The 19,678-nt window shown below is 40.0% G+C and overlaps 1 protein-coding gene across 6 annotated transcripts in view; it reads right to left on the bottom strand.

Moving 5' to 3' along the window:
- Positions 1-4,976: 4,976 nt before the first annotated feature.
- Positions 4,977-19,678, bottom strand: part of FGFR2 (fibroblast growth factor receptor 2) — an 85,878-nt gene continuing 71,176 nt past the window's right edge. For all 6 annotated transcript variants that reach the window (XM_065638467.1, XM_065638465.1, XM_065638470.1 and 3 more), the window contains 7 exons: positions 19,039-19,149; positions 18,082-18,272; positions 14,553-14,675; positions 13,199-13,269; positions 11,038-11,175; positions 10,113-10,218; positions 4,977-6,639 (listed from right to left, as the gene is read on the bottom strand). In XM_065638467.1, coding sequence (XP_065494539.1) covers positions 6,475-6,639; positions 10,113-10,218; positions 11,038-11,175; positions 13,199-13,269; positions 14,553-14,675; positions 18,082-18,272; positions 19,039-19,149 — 905 coding nt within the window. In that variant the 3' untranslated portion in view covers positions 4,977-6,474. The remainder of the gene's footprint in view (positions 6,640-10,112; positions 10,219-11,037; positions 11,176-13,198; positions 13,270-14,552; positions 14,676-18,081; positions 18,273-19,038; positions 19,150-19,678) is intronic.

The raw sequence follows: 19,678 nt of genomic DNA, 5'->3' as shown, positions 1-19,678 counted from the left end.
ACACTTGGAATTAAGAGCCATGCCAACTGCACAACGTTTCTTCTCTCACCTCTTTTCTCACAGAATATTGCTCGCTTGTGGCAGACCATGGCTGTCCCTTCAGCTGAAGGCCTGTACATGTGTCTTCTGCACCATCAGCATGAAAGTTGTGCCAAAAAGGTCCCTCATTTCTAGAACTAATTTTGCACTAGCGGAAACTGGACACTGTGGACTCTGTCCTATCCTCTCCAAAAATTCAGGCACGATGTAAGACGATGCAACTGCATTTTCTCCAGTGGTGTCACACCCGCTCTTTCCAGACCTGGACATAGCCTGTTCTTCTGAATACCCAACCATCATTCCCACGTCAGATCCCTCACGGACTGAGTTTAGCAATACAGCAGTAGTCAGCTTTCAGTTTGTGCATCTCTGTGGCAACAAACTTTTGGAAAAGAAAGTACTTCATGCTGCCGAATAGCCCTAAAAACAAATTATAGTTGTGCCAGGGAAACACATCTAGACAAAATATTGCACCTTGGCTACCTTCTCTGACATGTCTTTAAAACAGTCCTTAGGAGGACCGATTCTTCCATAAATTGTAATTCTCTTTGGTTCCAGTATAACGGGCCATAGATTTCTGCAGACAGCAGTGACACCAGGGCTCTCGTTTGCTGTCCTGTTTCTCCACTCTCCCCTTGTTGCCTCAAACAATTCAAAGGCATGATGCCACGGCAGAAGAGATGAGCTGCTCCTCCGCCACAAAGAAATATTACTCCTCCCTGGAAATTCTTAGAGGCTTTGGCAAAGCTTGCCCAGTAATTCACTCTTTCCAGGGGAGGCAGCCTGGTCCCAGTGCACAGGGCTGGTCGGTGGAAATGGTACCAGGTTCCTCACCAAACCCCTGGAGAGATCCCGGCTGCTGGTGTCACCACAGCGGTCTGGTTGTAGGGGACGATATCTGGTGCATCAGGAAAAAGCTTGTCAAAATATTGATAGGAGCTCTGAGCAATATAAACATCCCTGATCCTTACAAGTGTATTCCTCAAGAAATTCTAGTACTTGGAAAAAAAAAAAACATTCATCCACCTGAACTGAAAACAAAATATTTTTAAGTGCGATTATTTGCAGTACTTGGGTGTCACTTTGAGTTAGTCTAACCATTCTGTTTTAATAAAAACAAAAAACTATATTCTTACTTCAACTTTATATATTATTGTCTACTATTAAATAATTGCAACATAAAGTGACTTCATTTCTTTCTGACAAGATGACTCTGATAGGGTCACGTCATTCTAAGGTCAAAATACTTTATCTTCTGCAAGACACTCGTGCTTCAGAAAGCTTTTGACCAAACTGTTTTCCACTGCACAGGAATTCAAAGAGTAAGTTTTTGGCCAGCTGTGATAATCAAAAGCAAGCCAGGGCCAGTCTTTTAAAATCTAAATGCCTTAAGAAGGGGGGATCGCTCACTTGTTAGATATATCACTAAATTGAATTTACTGAGCAATACATCTCACTGACAACCACAACATGAGGCAGTGCAGCTTTCCAGAACTCCTCGGCAGAGCTGGGTTGCCTTTGGCCAATAATACAGATTTGCGAAATCACAGAGAAGTCTCAGGGAAGGGACCCTGGAGATCACCTTGGCCAACCCTGTGTTGAAAGCAGGGCCTTAAATTAGGTTATCCATGGCCCTGCCAAGCCAAGTCTTGAACATCTACAGCCAGGCAGATTCTACTGCTTCTCCAGGTAGCTTATCCCAATGTCCAAGTGGTCTCACAGTGAAGGAAGTTTCTAAAATCCAGAAATACCTTGAAGTAACTGGTGCTTCTTGGCCCTTGCTCTGTCTCCGTGCATCCTTGTGAAGAGAATGACTTGTCTCCATCTTCTTCCTCCTTTAGGAGTTTTACAGAAAATCTGGTTAACAGGAGTTTTGCACAGGTAAAAGGGGATAAAAAGGAAGACTTGCCTCACAGTCTATTGCATTTAAGCTGTTTGAAACAAGCAGGACTCATGGCGATGGAAGCTCAGAAGTACACAGACATATTTAGAGGCGCTAAGGGACTGACTGTCTTTCCAACTACAAATTGTTGGAGGCAACTTATGCTTCCTCACAACAGATTTATTACATTTACTGTGGAAAAATCAATGCGAAATTTCTAGATCAAAAAACTAGATCAAATTATGCAGATACAGAGCTTCCTGATTACAGAATGGACAGATGACCTCTCAAAATCAGGTGTTGGTTGGCTTTTTTTCCATCCTATGGCTTTTTTTTTTTTCCTTCTATGAATAGCAACACTTTTGTCTAGTTTTTTCCCTCGAGTATATCAGGCTACTTAAAAACACCCAAATGAAACTAAAGTATATGAAGGTTTCAGGAAGGTTTGCTAAAGGACTTGTCTTCTACCACTTCTTTACCTTTCCTCACCAATAACAATCACACACTGATTCGAGCAGCCTCTCTTCGCACATACCTGAAATTTCCAGGACTACAGAAAGTCTCCAAAACTTGCCAGTCAGGATCTGCATGACCTGGGCTTTCCCATCACAGACTTGGAGGAAAGGAAGAACTATCACAACCGGCTTACTTGACTGCTGGATTTTGCTCACTGTTGAGCCACAGGAGATGACGTTTGCTCCAGCTGGGGGAAGGTCAATGGCAACCATCGAGACGCTGCTCCTACCACCCATTATTTCTACCATCCAAAAGCCATGTTGCCTTCCCACCGGCCCAGGATGGGCCTTGCTCCACCTTTCAGTCACTGAATCTGGAGCTTTTATGGAAGAAATCTCTAACAACAGTTTACAGACCCTGACCAAGACAACTCTTAACCTTCTCTTGAATTAATTACATTGAGGATCACTGAATCTTTCACTAAAATATCATTTCCAGACCTCAAATTTTTGTAGTGCTGTTCTCAATAGCCTTTCAATGGATAGACATGAAAATTAGTAATTTTCTACACAGCTTTGCTCATGTTAGTTCCAGAAATAAAACCAGAAACCTACCTGTCTTTTCAAAAATTGGAAACTCAGAACACAGTTCAACTCTTGCTTTTGTAAAAGCATAATAAACCAGATACTGAACGATATCAAACCAACAAAATGACAGAATAGAATCTGGCTTCTTATCCGATACATGTAGCCCATGCCACTTTTTATATTACAGTAAAAATGTGAAACAAAACCAAAACAGACAATGTGAACTTCTTTATGGACTTAAGCCACAATAAATTTGGAGGTTTTATATCCATGTTTTCTCATAGATTACACAGAGATGATTGGAATCAATACTTAAGAGACAAGAAACAACTAGATGCTGCAGGAAACTGATCATACACAGATCTTAATCCTCATTACCCACATCAATATAAATTAATTTCCTGACATAATGCTACTCTTCATTATTGTTCCCGTTATTAATGACCAACTTCATTTTTAGATGAGCTAGCAACCCAAATTCCTTAACCATTCTCATGAAGGAGCCCAAGGTAGGCATAGCAATAAAGAATATGTCCCCTTCAGACAAATTTCACTGCTGGATTTTATTTTTGGCTGCCTAATTTCCTCTTGCGGCTCCGCACACAGAAAATACTCAAGTTTCTTCCCCAGAAACAGAGTGTTTCTGTGCCTTGTTTTAGAGCCAGAAGCAAATAAGGCAGCAGGCAATGGAGAAGAAAATCTTCAGGCAGCAGGAAAGAACGGTAGCTTAATCCAAGGATTACACTATAAAACTAGGAAAAGGAGATAATATACTTCAGCTAACATTTGTGAAATTGCAGTCTGTCTCCAAGGTGCAAATCTAAATCTTCCAAGGCTAAATTAAAAATGAGCAATAGAAAAGCAAATCAACTATTTAGAACAAAATAAGGGTAACCAAATAAGCTTACATTATTTAATAGCTCCTTTCCATCATGTTTCTGAGTGTTTACATATTTCTGTTTTAAAAAGATATCAAAGATGCTTTTAAATTAATTTCAATATGAGCAGAGCAAGATTCAAGATCTTCCGATACCCTTTAAGAGAACCTTAAGACTAGACGTGTGTCATTAAGAATATTGTGGTTTCTGTCAGACAGTAGCTACCATTGCTGCTAATAAATGTCATGGGGAAAGGGAATTGTTATTTTTCAGTAAAACCAGTGGGATTTTTTTAATCAGATAATTCTTAGCTGGAAAACAGCAGTTTTTAACAGGCACCTTTTTAGAAGGTTTCTTGGTATGGGATTTCTGGTCAAAACAGAAAAGACGAAAGCAAAGCATAGTTTGGTGTCTGGAGCACTTTCATAGCATGTGATGAAGACCAGGCTCAATACCCTTTCCCGGCCAACCTGTAACAGTAATGTGACTATAAAGTTCCCATTTCTGCCTAAAGCACCAGCTATTATGGTGTGCCTTCCCTCTGTTTTCAAGTTAAAAAACAAAACAAAAAAACCCACAAACAAACCAACCAAAACACAAAAACTCCAACTTTTATAGACTTTATACTCTTTCTTGTGTCTCTACATCTGTTACGGTTTTAAAAAAATATCTTCTTTGCAAATGGTCCTCCAACCTCTCTATATGGACAAGAAACCTCACTAATTAGATACAGCCTGACTAAATGAAAAGAGAACATATTTTATGTCTACACTATGAACGCTTCAAATCATTTTCCAGCAAATAGCGTCCCACTCCACAAACACCAAAGACAATACATACGTTTACCCAAACAACCCCTGTTATTCATGAGTAGACATTTTATAACATAGAAGCAAAAGCATTATTCCTGAAGGAATTGCTTTGTAACATAGGATCTACAGAAAGGTCAAAAGGAAGCATTTCTGGACGTGTTCCATCACTTGATGTTCAGGAAACCATTTTGTATGACACAAAGGATTAGGAAAAATAAGCTGTATGACATTTATTTTGTAATCTTAACATTAATATCTGTAGAAACATTTTATTGTCAGTACAAAAGTTAACAGATTTTAAAACTTTTTAGCCAATTTTTTTTTTTTTTTTAATAAACCAAAACACCACCACATAAAACAGTGTAACTTGCATTCATATTGCATGGCCGTATCAGTGTGAATTTTCTGAAAGTAAAAACACAAGACTTCGGTAAAAAGATACAAACAAGTGTGACATTCTAGTACAGGCCAGTGCTACACCTACTGTTATGGAATGGATCCGAAGGAAATACTGGAGTCAGCAGGAATTAATCCCTTAAAAAGATGCTGATATTCCTATGGCAAATTGTCATTATAAACAACTTATCTTTTTTTAACTTAAGTTACAATAGAGGGATAGTCTAAAAGGCAAAAGGATCCAGGCCAAAAGATCTGGAACCGATTATCCGACTCAAGGAAGAGAACTGTAGTTAATTTGAGGCATGTACAACTCAGGGTAGAAGCTCAGCTCCTTTTAGAGCAGTACATTCTGCTGTGGTTATAGACAAATTAATGTCTTTCCTTACTTTCGGAACCCTCGCTAATATTTTCTTTTTTTTTTTTTTATTTGTACATGGAATGATTATGCTTTTTGGCCACAGGAAACACTGCTAAAGAGAAGAACTGGATTGTTAAAGTGGCAGATATTGAGAATAAAAGACGTTCTTGTTAAAGGATTTGGTTTGGATAAGAATAATCATCTGACACCGCAGTTTTTAAACACAAATAAATCAAAAGTTTAATTCCCCCAAATTAGTTATATACTGTAAATATTTATTTTTTTTAAAGATCTGAAAACTAGTAAAGTCTGAGCAATATACCTACTAGTTCTCTGTGCTGCCTGCATAGAAATGCCATTTAAATTACAAAAACACAACAACCCTATAAACGATTAACTGTTTTGTACATTACCAATTAGTTAATAAATTAATGATATACCATTTTCCCTGAAAGCAAAGTATTTTCCACCTTTGGATGGTGAAAATTAAGAAATTCTGTGTAAGAACAGCATTTAGCAAATAGCTGTTAAAAAAGAGACTAATTTGCTAGGTGGATTGGGACATCCATTTTTAAATCAATACAAAAAATAATTCATTGTAAATATATATAATATATATTTATACATATTTTGAATATATTTACATACATCCAGCACCTATATACTGCATTTGTGCTCTGTAAGTGTGTGCCAACATATATTTTCTCCAAATATTACAAAATAAACAAGAAAGGCAGACCCAGAGTTGCCTCAAGTCCAACTGGTCCATTGTACAAAGAAAGTCTGTTGCAGCTTACAGGAAGCCAGACGATCCACAGCGATGGGTATCTAGACACAGCTCATCAACATTCTTCTTTGTTGGGGATATTTTAAGTTGCAAATCAGGAGATTCTTTGTGCAGTTTCTGACTGCTCTCCTCGGAGTTTGTTTTTTTCCTTTTATTTTATTTTTTTTTCCATTTTTCATATGTACAAGCAGAAACATTAAGGTCCTGGAGAAAAGATTTTGTTTTGTATATGGTAGGTAGCTTGATGTCCTCATTTCTTTATTCCTCTGTATGATTTCATGTTTTAACGCTTCCATTCATGTGTTGGTACTTGGGAAGACAAGGTTCATAAGGCATTGGATCGGGAGAAAAAACAGAGTCATCACCTGAAGAACACGAGCTCCTCGTGTCAGGGTAACTAGGTGAATACTGTTCGAGAGGTCCACTGAGGTCCAGATACTCCTATGACGAAAGAAATAAATTGCATTTTTAGACAGTGACTAAAACCGACAATAACACATTACCACTGCTCCGATTTGGCTTGATTATAAAGTGGGTAAAAGAACAGTTTAAAAATGACATTCATTTCTGTAACGCAATTGCGTTCAAAACTGCTGGCTGCTTAAATATCTCATAAAACGAGGAGCTTGAATGGAGAAAACCAAACTAATAACACGGGACTTTTTCTGAAGTCCAACATCACCAGCATTAGCCGCGTCAGTGGAAACAAACATGCCAACCACATCAAACAAAGCCTTTTCACTCGCAATGATAAAAATGAAATTTCATCTTAAATAGAACCATTTTTCTTTAGCACATGGTAATGATTTGGAGAGAGAAAGATACTTCCAACTTCGTATTCCTTTGGTCAGTTTGAATATCTGTTTTATACTCTGCGATATTAAATTTGTGTTTAAACATGCAGTGGCATACGTGCAAAAAAGAACTGAAAGGAAAACAAAATTAAAAGCACTAGATTCATGTGTGTGTCCCAGAGCAGCCATGACCAAAGCAGTCATTAAAAAAGGAAATAATATCTGCTGAATCCAAGTTTTGGGTTAAGGCTTTTTTTTTTTGCTAGAAACAACAGTTTTGGCAGGAGAATAAAGTTATTTTTCCCCTTGAAATGTTCCTTCTCTTTCAACTTCTAAAGGCAGCTGCATTCATTTAAATGCAATCTCTTCATTTGCTAAACCACAAGTTATGATCGTACTGACAAGACAAGTCTTCCACCTCAGTCAGTATTTTATGCTGCTGTGCTTAGGTTTGGGGTAATTTAGCTCTTGGTTAACATATTTTTAGCCAGAAATTCAATCATTACCATATCATAGTTAAAAAACGGTCACCATTTTAAAAGGGGGCGGGGGGAAAAGTAAGATCAAGCATGGTTCACCATACCAAAAAGCTTGATGTAATTCAATTACAAATTCAGTATTTAAAGCAGGATCCTTATCCCCTCTCCAGCCTCCTTATCCAATGTCAAGGGACAGAGTCACATCAAGGGGCATAAGAAGTTTCCAGTATCAGGGTAGTTCCTGGTGTTGATACAACGACACAACCACGGGCTTGATTCGCGGACTGGGGAAACATTGCACACTACTCTGGGAAACATGGGGAACAGCATCTTTTGGAAAAGAAAAAAACAAAACAAATCCAACCCAAAAAACCCAAATAGTAACGAAGCAGCCCAACAGGTGATGGTTCAGCATGGAGAAGCACAAGACATCATAATTTCAGCAGAAATCATTACTTGCATGAAGGCAGAAGAAAATATTATTGGCTGCCCTAGCAATTTTTTGAGTTGTTGGGTAAACCAGGCTGACCCTGTTATCAACATTTTCCTTTTTTGGGGGAAAAGGAAAGTGCCACTGTGGAAAGGATAAGCAGAAGTATTGTCAGACTGATGCACAAAGGACCTGCGAGGATTACACGAAATCAGAGGTCCCAAAAGCACAGGCAGTGGAAGAAAATGGGACACACTGGAGTTCTCAGGAGACCCTGAGTGAGAACGTGACGAGTTTTCAGGAACACAAAATGTGCTGCAAAGACAAGTGAAATAATTTGCTTTCTATGTCCAGGGTAAATAGGACAAAAGCAACATCTTATGTTGAAAGATTAGAGATTAGGAAAAACTTCCAAGAGCATAAGGCTAATGAAACAAAGCAATAGACTGTCAGGGGGTGATGTGGAAATACAGCAGTGGAGATCTTTAAGGACAAGTTACATAAACATCTGTCAGGAATGACAAACGTATAGTGGATCCTGCCGTAGGCCGACGAGATGGACTGGATGTGCTCCTGAGCTTTTTCCAGCCGTTTTTTCCTATTATTCTAGTCTAAAGTAATTTACATAGCCCTAAAGGCCTTTTCAGGTTACCTTTGAGATCATTCCAGGTCCACGAGCAGTACAGAATTGGGAAGGCAAGACGGTTAAACGCACACAAAAAAGAAAGCAATATCCTTTCCCAGGCTCAGAATTGCAGCCCAGAACCTCCCGCTTGAATTTGCAACTGCGGATCCAGTCCAAGCCACCCAGCGCTCCGCCGTGGCAGCCAGCCCACCTCCAACCCGCCTTGTGAAATCATATATAAATTAAGCAAAAAAAAAAAAAAAAAAATATTTTAAAAAAGATGCCGTCAGTCCTGGGTGAGGGGAAAATGGCAACGGCGCGCAGAGCTGCGTTACTGAATCCGTAGGGAGCGCAGATTCCTGCCTCATCTCTGAGCCATTCCTGAAGGTGCCACTTCTCAGAGCGAACCTTACAAAACAGAATCTAGATGAGCTTAGAGCTGCTACTGAAGCCAAAAATCTTTTTCAATCGGATCTACTGGGCAAATGATGATGATAAAAAATGGCATCTCTTTACTCATGTTCTCCTGTCATCTCTACTGCGTACAGCTTTCCTAATGCTGCTTAATAATCCATTTTTTATTTCTCCAACCGTTCTGAAAAATTAGAAAGTAACATTGAGGACCAGTATAAAGCGATCTAAATCTTTTTTTTCCTACCTTCTTCCCCCCTTGTAAAAAAGTACTGTAATCATAGCAAATGAGAAAAATTTATTTTGAAAGGGTCAAAACAAGTTGTTGCAACTTTCCTCTGTAAAGGTTTTGTTCTTTTTTTCCTCCCATCGTACATCTCGTTTCTCAGAAACGACAGGAATTTGTAAAAGATTTCTGGGACACCAAGCATTTTCTCTCAGAAGAAGTTTCCACCAAAAGAGTCAACATTTCCAACATTTGTGATCTTCCTCAAAGGTGCACACGATTCAGCGATAAGAGAACCGATTCCTGGGTGAATACCCTAATCAGTGTGTTCCTTGCTAAAACTAATAATATCTCAGACCTCTAAAAGAACGCTCTTCCAATAAAACCTTTTTGCATTCATATATGCCAACCTGAAGCAGGACCTTTGGATAATTGGATGGCTGTTTGCGCATTCCCCATGGGTCCTCGTTCCCTCCACAGAGAGCTATTTCAGTGAACCTAATTCACTCTCAGACAGATAATCTGAAATCTACCATTGACAGTTTCTCCTCTTCTGACCTAGATATCATGCCTGGGAATCAAATCAAGTCGATAAATGAAAAACACCATGAACTCTACATCTCTCCTTTCATGTGAAACTCATGTTGAAACATAAACATCGTCTCCCAACCTGCCACATGTAGTCCTTCGATACCAAGATAAAAACATCAAAAGGTGCAATGAGCAATAAACAAAAGCAATTTAAAAATGTGTTTCTGTTTAGTTACATAAATCAAGGCATAATGGCAAGAAACCGAGGATTTCATAGGATACATAGTTGAGCTGCGTGTAACCTCAGAGGACAACGACAAAGAGAACTTGAGCAGGATTGCATCATTGAATAAATTCCATCTGTCTCCTGAACTATTTTTCCTGATTGGCAGCTTATGGAGGGAAACAATTTACCTACCTCATTAGTTGTGAGAGTGAGAATCCGATCCAAGTCTTCTACCAACTGTTTAAAAGTCGGTCTCTGTGAAGGCACAGCATGCCAGCAATCTCTCATCATCATATAGCTGTAAGAAATGCACATTTTCTTGGCTTAATTAAAATCACGCGTCCTCCTTGTGAACCTTTTCATACACAATGTTCTTCATCACAAGTAAAGCAGCGAGCGCCCACAGCCCTACACATGGACCACTGGCTTTGCCAAAATTGCACAATACTCTCACTTCTCTCAAAAGCGCATTTCTACTCCTCTATCTCTCTTGCCTAGTGTCTAAATTATCTTTTTGTGGACCTAATTCTGCAGCCTTCTGTCCCAGGAATTTCAACAGTATTAAATTACACATGGGTAAATATTTTGCATGTTAGGGATTGCAGTCTTTGTGAAGTGAAGAAATTAAAATGGATGGGAAAAATGTAAAAATAGTCAAGGGCTATACTGAAATATCAGAAAGAAAAAACACTCTCCCCTTATCACCAGGGGCTAATGTTGTGTTACTGCACAAGTTCCCAGATGTATTTTGTTGTGCACAACACCAGTCTGATGTACCTTACACATGATTAGTGGTATTTGTGCCACTTAGGAATTTTCTCGTAACGACATTAAAATAAAACAAATACAAGTGTAAAAACACTGACAAAGACAGGCTGTAGGTGATCTCTTTTTTTTAATGGGATCACAGCAGGACGTGTAAAGATGTAACCTCTGTCAAATATTTCCCAAAGACCTTGTCATACCTTTTCTTTACACATCTACACACACGCATCCCCACAATTTTAGACTGAGGCAATTCTGAAAATGTTTGATTCTGCTGGGGGTAGCATTAACCATGTGAGTTCAGTACAGTTTGTGCCCTTCAGTCCTGGTACAGCAAAATAAGTGTCCTTACAGTTCATTGGTGCAGTTGGCAGGTTTATCCATTCGGTGCCCTTCTTTAAGCAGCTTAAAAAGTTCCTCCACTGGGATTCCTGGGTAGGGCGATCCTCCTAACGTGAAGATCTCCCACATTAACACACCAAACGACCAACTACAAATCAAAGAGAAATCCGCATTAGAAGATCCGCCTTGCTGCTGGAAAGAGAGATGAGTCTGTGACAGATGCAGCGACTGCCAATCCTACTCAGGAGATGCTTAAATCAGCATCTGCCCAACTCTTGATGGCCCTGAGGGGGACATGGTTTAGATTGGATATTAGGGAAAATTTCTTCCCGGAAAGGGCTGTTGGGCATTGGAACAGGCTGCCCAGGGCTGTGGTGGAGTCACCTTCCCTGGAGGGGTTTAAAAGATGAGGTTCCTAGGGACATGTTTTAGAGGCGGGCTTGGCAGCGTTGGGTTAACAGTTGGACTCGACGATCTTAAAGGTCTTTTCCAACCAAAACAAATCCATGATTCTATATCATTCCGTGAAGTGCATCAGGTGCATGGGCAGCATACGGAATAGGGACTGACCTGAGCATCTTCTCTAACACACTCTTTGCCTTGTCTGGTGTGCTCCAAGCACCCAAGTTTCCAAGGCTACTGCAAAGAACTGCGTCTTCACAGCTTAATTCTTTACAGAACACTCACAGCTCAGCCGGTTTCAAATTATGTGGCGGGACATTGTGACGAAAGCAGGCTGTTCAAAACAAAAATATTTTGCACCATTCTGCTCTTTTTTTTTTTTTCAATATATTTTTGTTAGGAGATGAAGGAGGATCATTTTAAGCCAGTTTTCCTGCCTGCTTGCCACATCACGCCTTGCTGGCAAGCCGGGGCTCTTTGGCCGGCAGCTTTGCCAGGTGAGCAACAGCTCAGAGCTTGCACCAGCTCCCGACCTGCTCTGCAGCTCTCCCAGCTTTGCTGCAGTATATTTTAGTAAACTGTTTGCACAAACTTACAATAATATTATCTTTAGCCGCCTTCAAAGCCACCATGGGGCCAAGAGCCTCCAAGTTCCAGCACTTGAAATTCTTGCGCCTGGTGGCTGCTGAGGAGCTCAGACTGACTTTCAGTCCTGAACCAGTGAAGCAGTTTACTTCACATTCACTTAAATGTTTTGTCAATATGTTATTTTACAACAAAGGCTTGGTCCGCCCTAAACCTGTGCATTTATTTTCCTTTGTAAATAATGCAAAGATTGCAGGAAAGCCTCAGTAAAATGCTTTTATTAGGGAGAAAGCAGCTCAGGAAGTGCACACAGGTTAAAGAAAGGGGAGATGCCTCTTATTTTCTGAACCCTTCTCTTTTTAACCCTGCACTGACACGCATAACCTTTTACACCTGTGCTGGGAAGCATCCAGCCCTTTACGGTTAACAGCTTCTCTTGGAGAAATAAAAAACATAAGATATTCATCTGCACTGCATAAAAAAATACACATCTACTTCAAGCACAACACACACGAGTATAGTAGATGGGCCCAGGAAACTGTAATAGGAAGCAGAATAAATCCTGAGCGGTTGCATCAGCCAGCAGGTCTGTGCACACATGAAAAGATTTTGAAGTGTCATTCCAATGATTTCCTACTACATGTGAAGTACTGCTGGGAAGCAACAACGCTTCTAAAAATCATAGAAAACTTCTCCAGTATATCCAGCTTGTGTTTTATTATACCTAATCTTAGCACAATTTTTTATAAGAAGTTTTCAGCAACTTTCTTTTCTTTCTTTTTTTTTTTTCTCTCTCTCTTTTTCTTTTTTTAAACCTGAAGGAAGTCCAGAGTATGTCAAAAGCCAAGCAAATTAGATAGACTCTTTGTAGCTGCACATCCGTAAATAAGTTCAAGGGGGGAAACTTCCGCACTGACAGAAGGAGGTTTGCATTTTCCACCTTTCATGTGCTTTGAAGCCGGGCAGATTAGTAACAGAGCACTGGTTAGCAGTCTACCATAAAATCCTCACTTTCTAAGGGCAAGTCCTGTTCCATCTATTAATATGTGAAACAGAATGAGAACACTTAAAGGTAAAGGACAACAGGAAAATACATTGAAAATATCCCGAACTTTAACAAATACAAGCCAAAACAACCCTCCTTCCCACCCCCAACCAAAACCCATTCGAATAAGGCCACTTACACATCACTTTGGTGTGTGTAAACTCTGTCAAACAGAGCTTCTGGAGCCATCCACTTCACTGGAAGCCGTCCCTGTAAGTTTGGAGGGGAAGGGAAGAAAAATGTAAATGGTAGCAATTTACAGGACCATTTCAACACCATTTTTTTAAAAAAGGTTAATCGATTCTCCAAGAACAGTCTGCTAATGCAAACCAGCACATAATTGACCTTTAAAACTCTCAGGGAAAAAATAGTAAAATGGGCTGAAGTAGGGAGACTGTTACGAAAACTGGATATAAACACTGAAGACAAAATTAAGTGCATGGAGGGCTCCCAAAAAGTTACCAAACTGCTTGCTAGGAGAAGCAGATGAAAATTAAGAAGAAATAAGTTGATCACTAAGCCCAAGAATTTTCTCCTGTTCCACCTTTTGCAGCAACCCAAAGCTCACAGTCACAACCGCCTGTTGCTTTGCACACAAAGTCTGCTCAGAGCCCAAGAATCGCACTAAATCTGACATGAAGGTTCCATTCCCTCCAGTGCTGATGTACCCACACCTGGTTGCTCTGTCTTTTGGAAGTAGGCAGATATTACCATTATAATGCCACTAATCACTTAGTGCTTTGTTTTCATAGATAAGCCACTTGACATGATGGTTAATAATATTTATAAGAAATATTAAAGTCTGTAGAACTGAATGAGTTCTGCAAAGTTGCCATCAAAACCCAAGTGTCGTTCGTCAGGATCTTAAGAGATGCCCTGAGAAGGAGGTGTAAGCTGTGCAAACTAGGCATCAATAACTATATCTGAAATGTTGTCTCTTCTTGATTGGGTACAGGCTAAACAGCAAAACAGTGACAAAGTGGGGAGTAAAAAAAAAAAAAAAAAAATCGATGTTCTCAACCCCTAGCCCTACTTCGATACTATTGCCATAACTTGTACATAACAAGCTAAGTACAGGCAAAAGGCATAAAGTTGTATGTTGCATTGCCACACATAACTAGGATTTTTAGTATGGTTATTGCTAGCATTGTTTATACAGTGTTTTTCAAGATCTTAGGCTTGGTACAAAATGACCTGGAATCAACAGGAATATTTGCACTTATTTCAAGTGACCGAAGTCAGGGACACACAAAAAACAATTCTTGTATTTCAGCATTTCTAATAAATCATACAATGCACAGCCTCTTTGGTGATCTTTTTAACTGTCACTGTAAGAGGGGACAGAAATGCTCATGTCCTTGATCCCTGTTTTCTGTCTGCAATGAAAAGTGAGGCTGATGTACAAGAAGCCCATTAAGTTTATAACCACAGTTTTGAAGTGAATCCTTGAAAGAAACACTTGTTTCCCAGAGGTAAGAAAACCATCCACTTACATTAGTAGTCTTTTTGTAATAATCTATATTGTTGATGTCTCTGGCTAAACCAAAGTCTGCTATTTTCATGACATTATTTTCAGTTACCAAAACATTTCTTGCAGCCAAGTCTCGATGGATGCACTGGAAAGAAAGGGGAAAAAAAAGAAGTGTAAAAGTGAAATTACTTCTACACCATTAACGAAGTCTCCTTTACAGATTTTAACCTAAATCACAAGATGGGAAAGCCACACATTTACTACAAGCCTGCGAAATATGACTGTGTTAACTACTGCAACCCATCCCCTCAGCTGCTGTTTCCAAGTTGAACAAGTGCCCCAGAAGCCTCTTAGAAAAGCCTGGCTTATTTAAGACTTTTGTTAAGGCTGAAAACTTGGGTGGCGACCTGAACTGCGCAAAGCCGTCTGTGATTCACTCTCCCTTACACGTGCCCAGGTACAGGTACTGCAGCACGTCCATTGCAAATACTGTTAATGAGCATTTTATTATGTTGCTTCTCTTAAATTATCTTGTCTCACCAGAACTAAAACCTGACAGTCTGGATCAGTGCAACTGTTTTTAATATAAAAGGTCTTAATATGAGATATAGCCACAGTACAGAATTTTAAACTCGATGTCTAGGGTGTGTGTACTTACTTCAGCCATGAGACTGTAACAATTTAATTAAAACAAAACAATCAAGGCTGGGCTGTTTGCCTTCGAAACAGCTTTGATACTTAAACTAAATGTGCTTTCTCCTCAGAGTTTTTTCCTTCAGGTCAGCATTATTCTGAATACTTGCAGCTGATTCTTGACACTGAAAGGATGTTGTCACTGCTCTAAATATTATTCCTGTGCTTAAGCAGCCTTATTATTGTTGATACAAGGTGGCAGCAGGGGCATGGTAAGAAACATTGCATTTGGAGTCTTCCCAAGATATTCTACTTCTTTTCAAGTTAAATAACACTTTTAAATCTTTTTTTTTAATTTTTTCCCTTCCTCAATTTTAGATTATTATGTTGTCCTCTTTATTTCAGCATGTGCATAGACATGCTGAACTGAACCACTACAAAAAGACTGTACGACAGCCAAGTTCTTTCTTGCATTATAACTCGCCCAGCAATTTTCTGAGACCTCTTATCCTGCATGGGTAAAATGAGCCTACAAAACTTCTGCTCCTCACTGGGTTAGCCATGGGGAACTGCCAGCAAAAACCTGCTCCAGCAATGCCTTCGTCTGCACAGGACCAGACAACAGTCCATGCTTCAAGCATCAAATCAGTCTTCTAATTCAACACCAGCAATGCTATGGTAGCAGAAACAAGACAGGTCAAGCCCTCCTGCTTCCCCGTCCCTGTTCTCAAACCCTACAAGAACATCCTCTGAGACACGACGAACCCAATTCAGTCGCCCAAATAGAACTACTCATTGTCATCTGAGACACCCTGCGATATCCAGGGTATCTTGATGAGATTCCCAGGGACAACACAGGACCCACAGCAGACCAGTGCCTTTCCAGAGCATCAGCCTGCAGGTACCACAGAGCATCTCAAATGGTGTGTAACACCTCTGCACGAACACATCAAACGATTCAAACCCTGGTACCTTCTGCCAGTGTATTTCTGCTTTCTCACGCCCTACTGATTTACAGCTGAGACTCTTCCTATCTTCAAAATGGTGCCATTATTGATTTCCATCGCTGACAGGTTTCATAGCCGACCCTCTGGCCTTAATGATTTGCTGCCTCTTTGCAATGATCTGGGCCAGCCCCTGTATCTAGAGCTACCCTGACATTTTTGTGCAGCACTGGAATGATGGAGAGGACATGTCGACAGAATTTTAAAAAGTATTCATCTAATTTAGAAACAACATCCCATTTCCAACATACAACTGCTTGCAAGGCAAAAAGTTGGCACCCAAAAACCTTCTTTTTTTTTTTCTTTTTTGAGGTCTCAGTAAGCCATTTATTGGATTGAAATAACAAGAACACTGGTCTTCTCTCAGTTCCTGCATGATGGAAATACCGCGAGAAGACCAGCTCTCTTCTTATTCCCGCTCAACAAATGGATCCCTAAGGGGAAAAGCACTAATGAAATACAAACAGAAATGGTGGGATATCTGAAGAACCGGAATGCGCAGTTTTACTATGTGCCACTTTTGTTTCCCCCCCGCCCTCTGCCTTATGCAATGTCGCACGTTCAGCCAAGTTTGGAACGGCGCTGACCAAGTGTTTTTGCAAAGGAACTGGATCAAGGATGGGACAGTCCTGCCATGTGCATCTCTGCAAACACACACCTTGGCAGTGTCCTACAACAGCGCTTCAGAGCTTCTCAGGCAGATGCATGTTCTCAAGATTTGCCAATCATAAGATGTATTTTTTTTCCTCTCCCAACAGTTTGATTTTCTTGAGACACGGCTCCTTGCCAGGCAAACGTTTCATTTATCTTAGGAAGGGATGTCCTAAGGTGCTTTACCTAATACAATACTCAAGCTTGCTCCATTAGAAGATTTTGTCTTGATGTTGTGCCTGTCACCCTGTGTAACCTACTGCACTGAGAATTACTAGTTGGAAACAAAAGGATAAAAGCAAAATTAGACCTCGATTCCTCCTAATCTCTGTAAGTGCCGAAAAGTAACAAAAAAAAAAATCATGACTCCACACGTGAGTTTAGACTCAGCTCTGGTTTTGCTTAAAAAATACTTGGAGTGGACATGGCTGGAAATCAGAACAAATCCCAATAACCTCCCCACAACTTGCAGGAAGCACTTATCATAAAAATCTGGTGCTCTGCTGTAGACATTGGGTCCGAACACCACCCGGGGTTTTAATTGATTTCTTGTCCACCAAGCCACAATACGTTCACAGAGCTAGTTATACAGGGCTATTTAAGGATTCATAATTATAATTTAATCAAATTACTGGTTTAAAAAAAAGTTTGAGGAAAAATTGAAGAAATAAGTGTCCATGGACATGACAGGATAAATAAATTCTTTCAACAAGCTTGCACTCCTGACAAACACCAGTTTCAAGTAAAGCACATGATTTAAGTGACTAATTCACTCAATTTATTTTTGCCCCTTCTGCTCACAATTTTTCCCCTGGCATCTTGTGGTCTTCTCAACTCTGCCTGTTATAATTCTATAAATCCTTTCACTAACGGAGTTAATTTATTTTACATCACTATGTGAGCTGAATTGGTCGATTTGACTGGAAACAGAAGGCAAGTGGTGCCTGCTGTCTCATGGGGAGTAATGTGACTTGTGTAATCAAGTGACCACCTGTGCTTATGAATTCAAAGTGCACATATTTACTTTAAACAATCCATTCTGGGCCTCATTTTAGCAATGACATTAAACAGAGATTAAAAACTTTCAGTATATTAATTTTCCCACTGATCTCCAAGACCATGGATTATGCAATTTGTTTGAGAAAAGTCCTTTTCCCAGCAAATTCTTGAACGCAAACAAGACGTTAGCAAAAACTAAACTAAAGAAGTGCTGAATAAATATGCACCAGGCACTTTGTGCAGTATTTGCTGAGTTCTACCTACTTTTTGTGAAGCCAGGTACTCCATCCCTCTTGCCAACTGGTACGTGCACGACACTAAGTCCTTGAACGTCATCTGTTCTTCTGGTACCCTGTTAATATCGAATGAATACTCCATCCCTGGGGGGCGGCGGGCTCGCAGGTACTCACGCAGGTTCCCTTTGGAAGCATATTCTACTATCACGTACAAAGGACCTTGGGATAAACAGAACCGGGTGAAAACTGGAGTCAGGTCGAAGGGTAACATGTTTTTATGTAAAGAAGCACTTAGCGTTCTACAACAAATGGGCTGAATCGATAAATGTTTAACTGTGCAATCAGTAAGCATAAATCGAAAGAAAGGAGGTCTGGACTTGGCGAGGTGACTGGCCCAAAGCTCCACGGCAGGATAGTGGCCGAGCTACAATTAGTAGCTGAAAGTGCTTAAACCCTGACCCAGTGCCTATTCCTTCCCGACCACGCCATGTACTGGAAAGCAAGGATTTCCAATCAAAAAATACCACGAGATCTCAAACAAGGTGAAAGCACTTAAGATTTTTTTTTTTAATTTCCACAATTTTATGCCATTCCGCATCACTCTACGTGACACAATTAGCTTTTAATAAAAACTCTGTGGTCTTTAGAGAGTTAAAGTGCTCATTTCAAATTCGTGGGATACAAGTTCCACTAAAGCAGGGCTGACAATTCAGAACAACAGGCATAGGTAAAGCCTCTGTAAAATGTCATTTTTTCCCTACAGCAAGGGATTAGAGAGTTTTCATATGATATAGTACCCTTTCTCATATTAAAGCTGCAAGTATAATGAGACACAGAAGTAAAAATATTGCTGCTAAGCTGGGGAAATATCTAAAAATCCCATCACAGCATGACCATTTCCTTAAAAAGTCTTGAAAAATTATGATTAATGAGACTTTCGTAGACCTGTCAGAAAGTCCTGGGTTACTTTCTTTTCGTTACTCACCATCCTGGGTACAGGCTCCAAGGAGATTGATGATATTTTTATGCTTCCCAATCATCTTCATCATCTCCATCTCTGACACCAGGTCAGATAGATCTTTTTCTGTGGCATCATCTGTACAAGACACAAGTTCAGTTCATATTTTCTAGTGTGCCAGCGCGAACCCCACTAAAGCTCAGCAGATGGTGTAAAACATGTGCTTCAAAATGCGGAATATGGGACTTGTTTTCCAGTGTACACATTATAGAAAGTCATGTTATGTCCTAACAAAAATAGTCTCAACCTCTTTGTTGGACTGACCACCTCTTCAGTATTATATTTCAAGAGGCAACACAGTAATATCAGACATAAAATTGCTGTCCTTAGCTATCAAACCTCCAAAAACTACGTCTTTCCTGCAAACTAATTACAATTAAACTGAAAATAAATAGGCATCAGCCACCTGGACTGAATGGGCTGGGATCTACACGTGAGCAGCGTCTGACGTGAACTAAACTAAAAGCAGAGAGACTCACACGATGCTAATACATCTCCTGGCTCCTAAATACTCACTGCCCAAGATAAACAGGCTGTCAAGGGCGCAGATTTACACCCCAAACTGCTGAAGGCTGAGGTCAGCTATGTGCTCTTTGACCCCCGCTAC

The sequence above is a fragment of the Caloenas nicobarica genome, chromosome 7, assembly GCF_036013445.1.
Source record: "Caloenas nicobarica isolate bCalNic1 chromosome 7, bCalNic1.hap1, whole genome shotgun sequence".
NCBI classification, from domain to species: Eukaryota; Metazoa; Chordata; class Aves; order Columbiformes; family Columbidae; genus Caloenas; species Caloenas nicobarica.
Note: the sequence above shows the minus strand (reverse complement) of the source record. Positions and strands in the feature narration are given on the sequence as shown.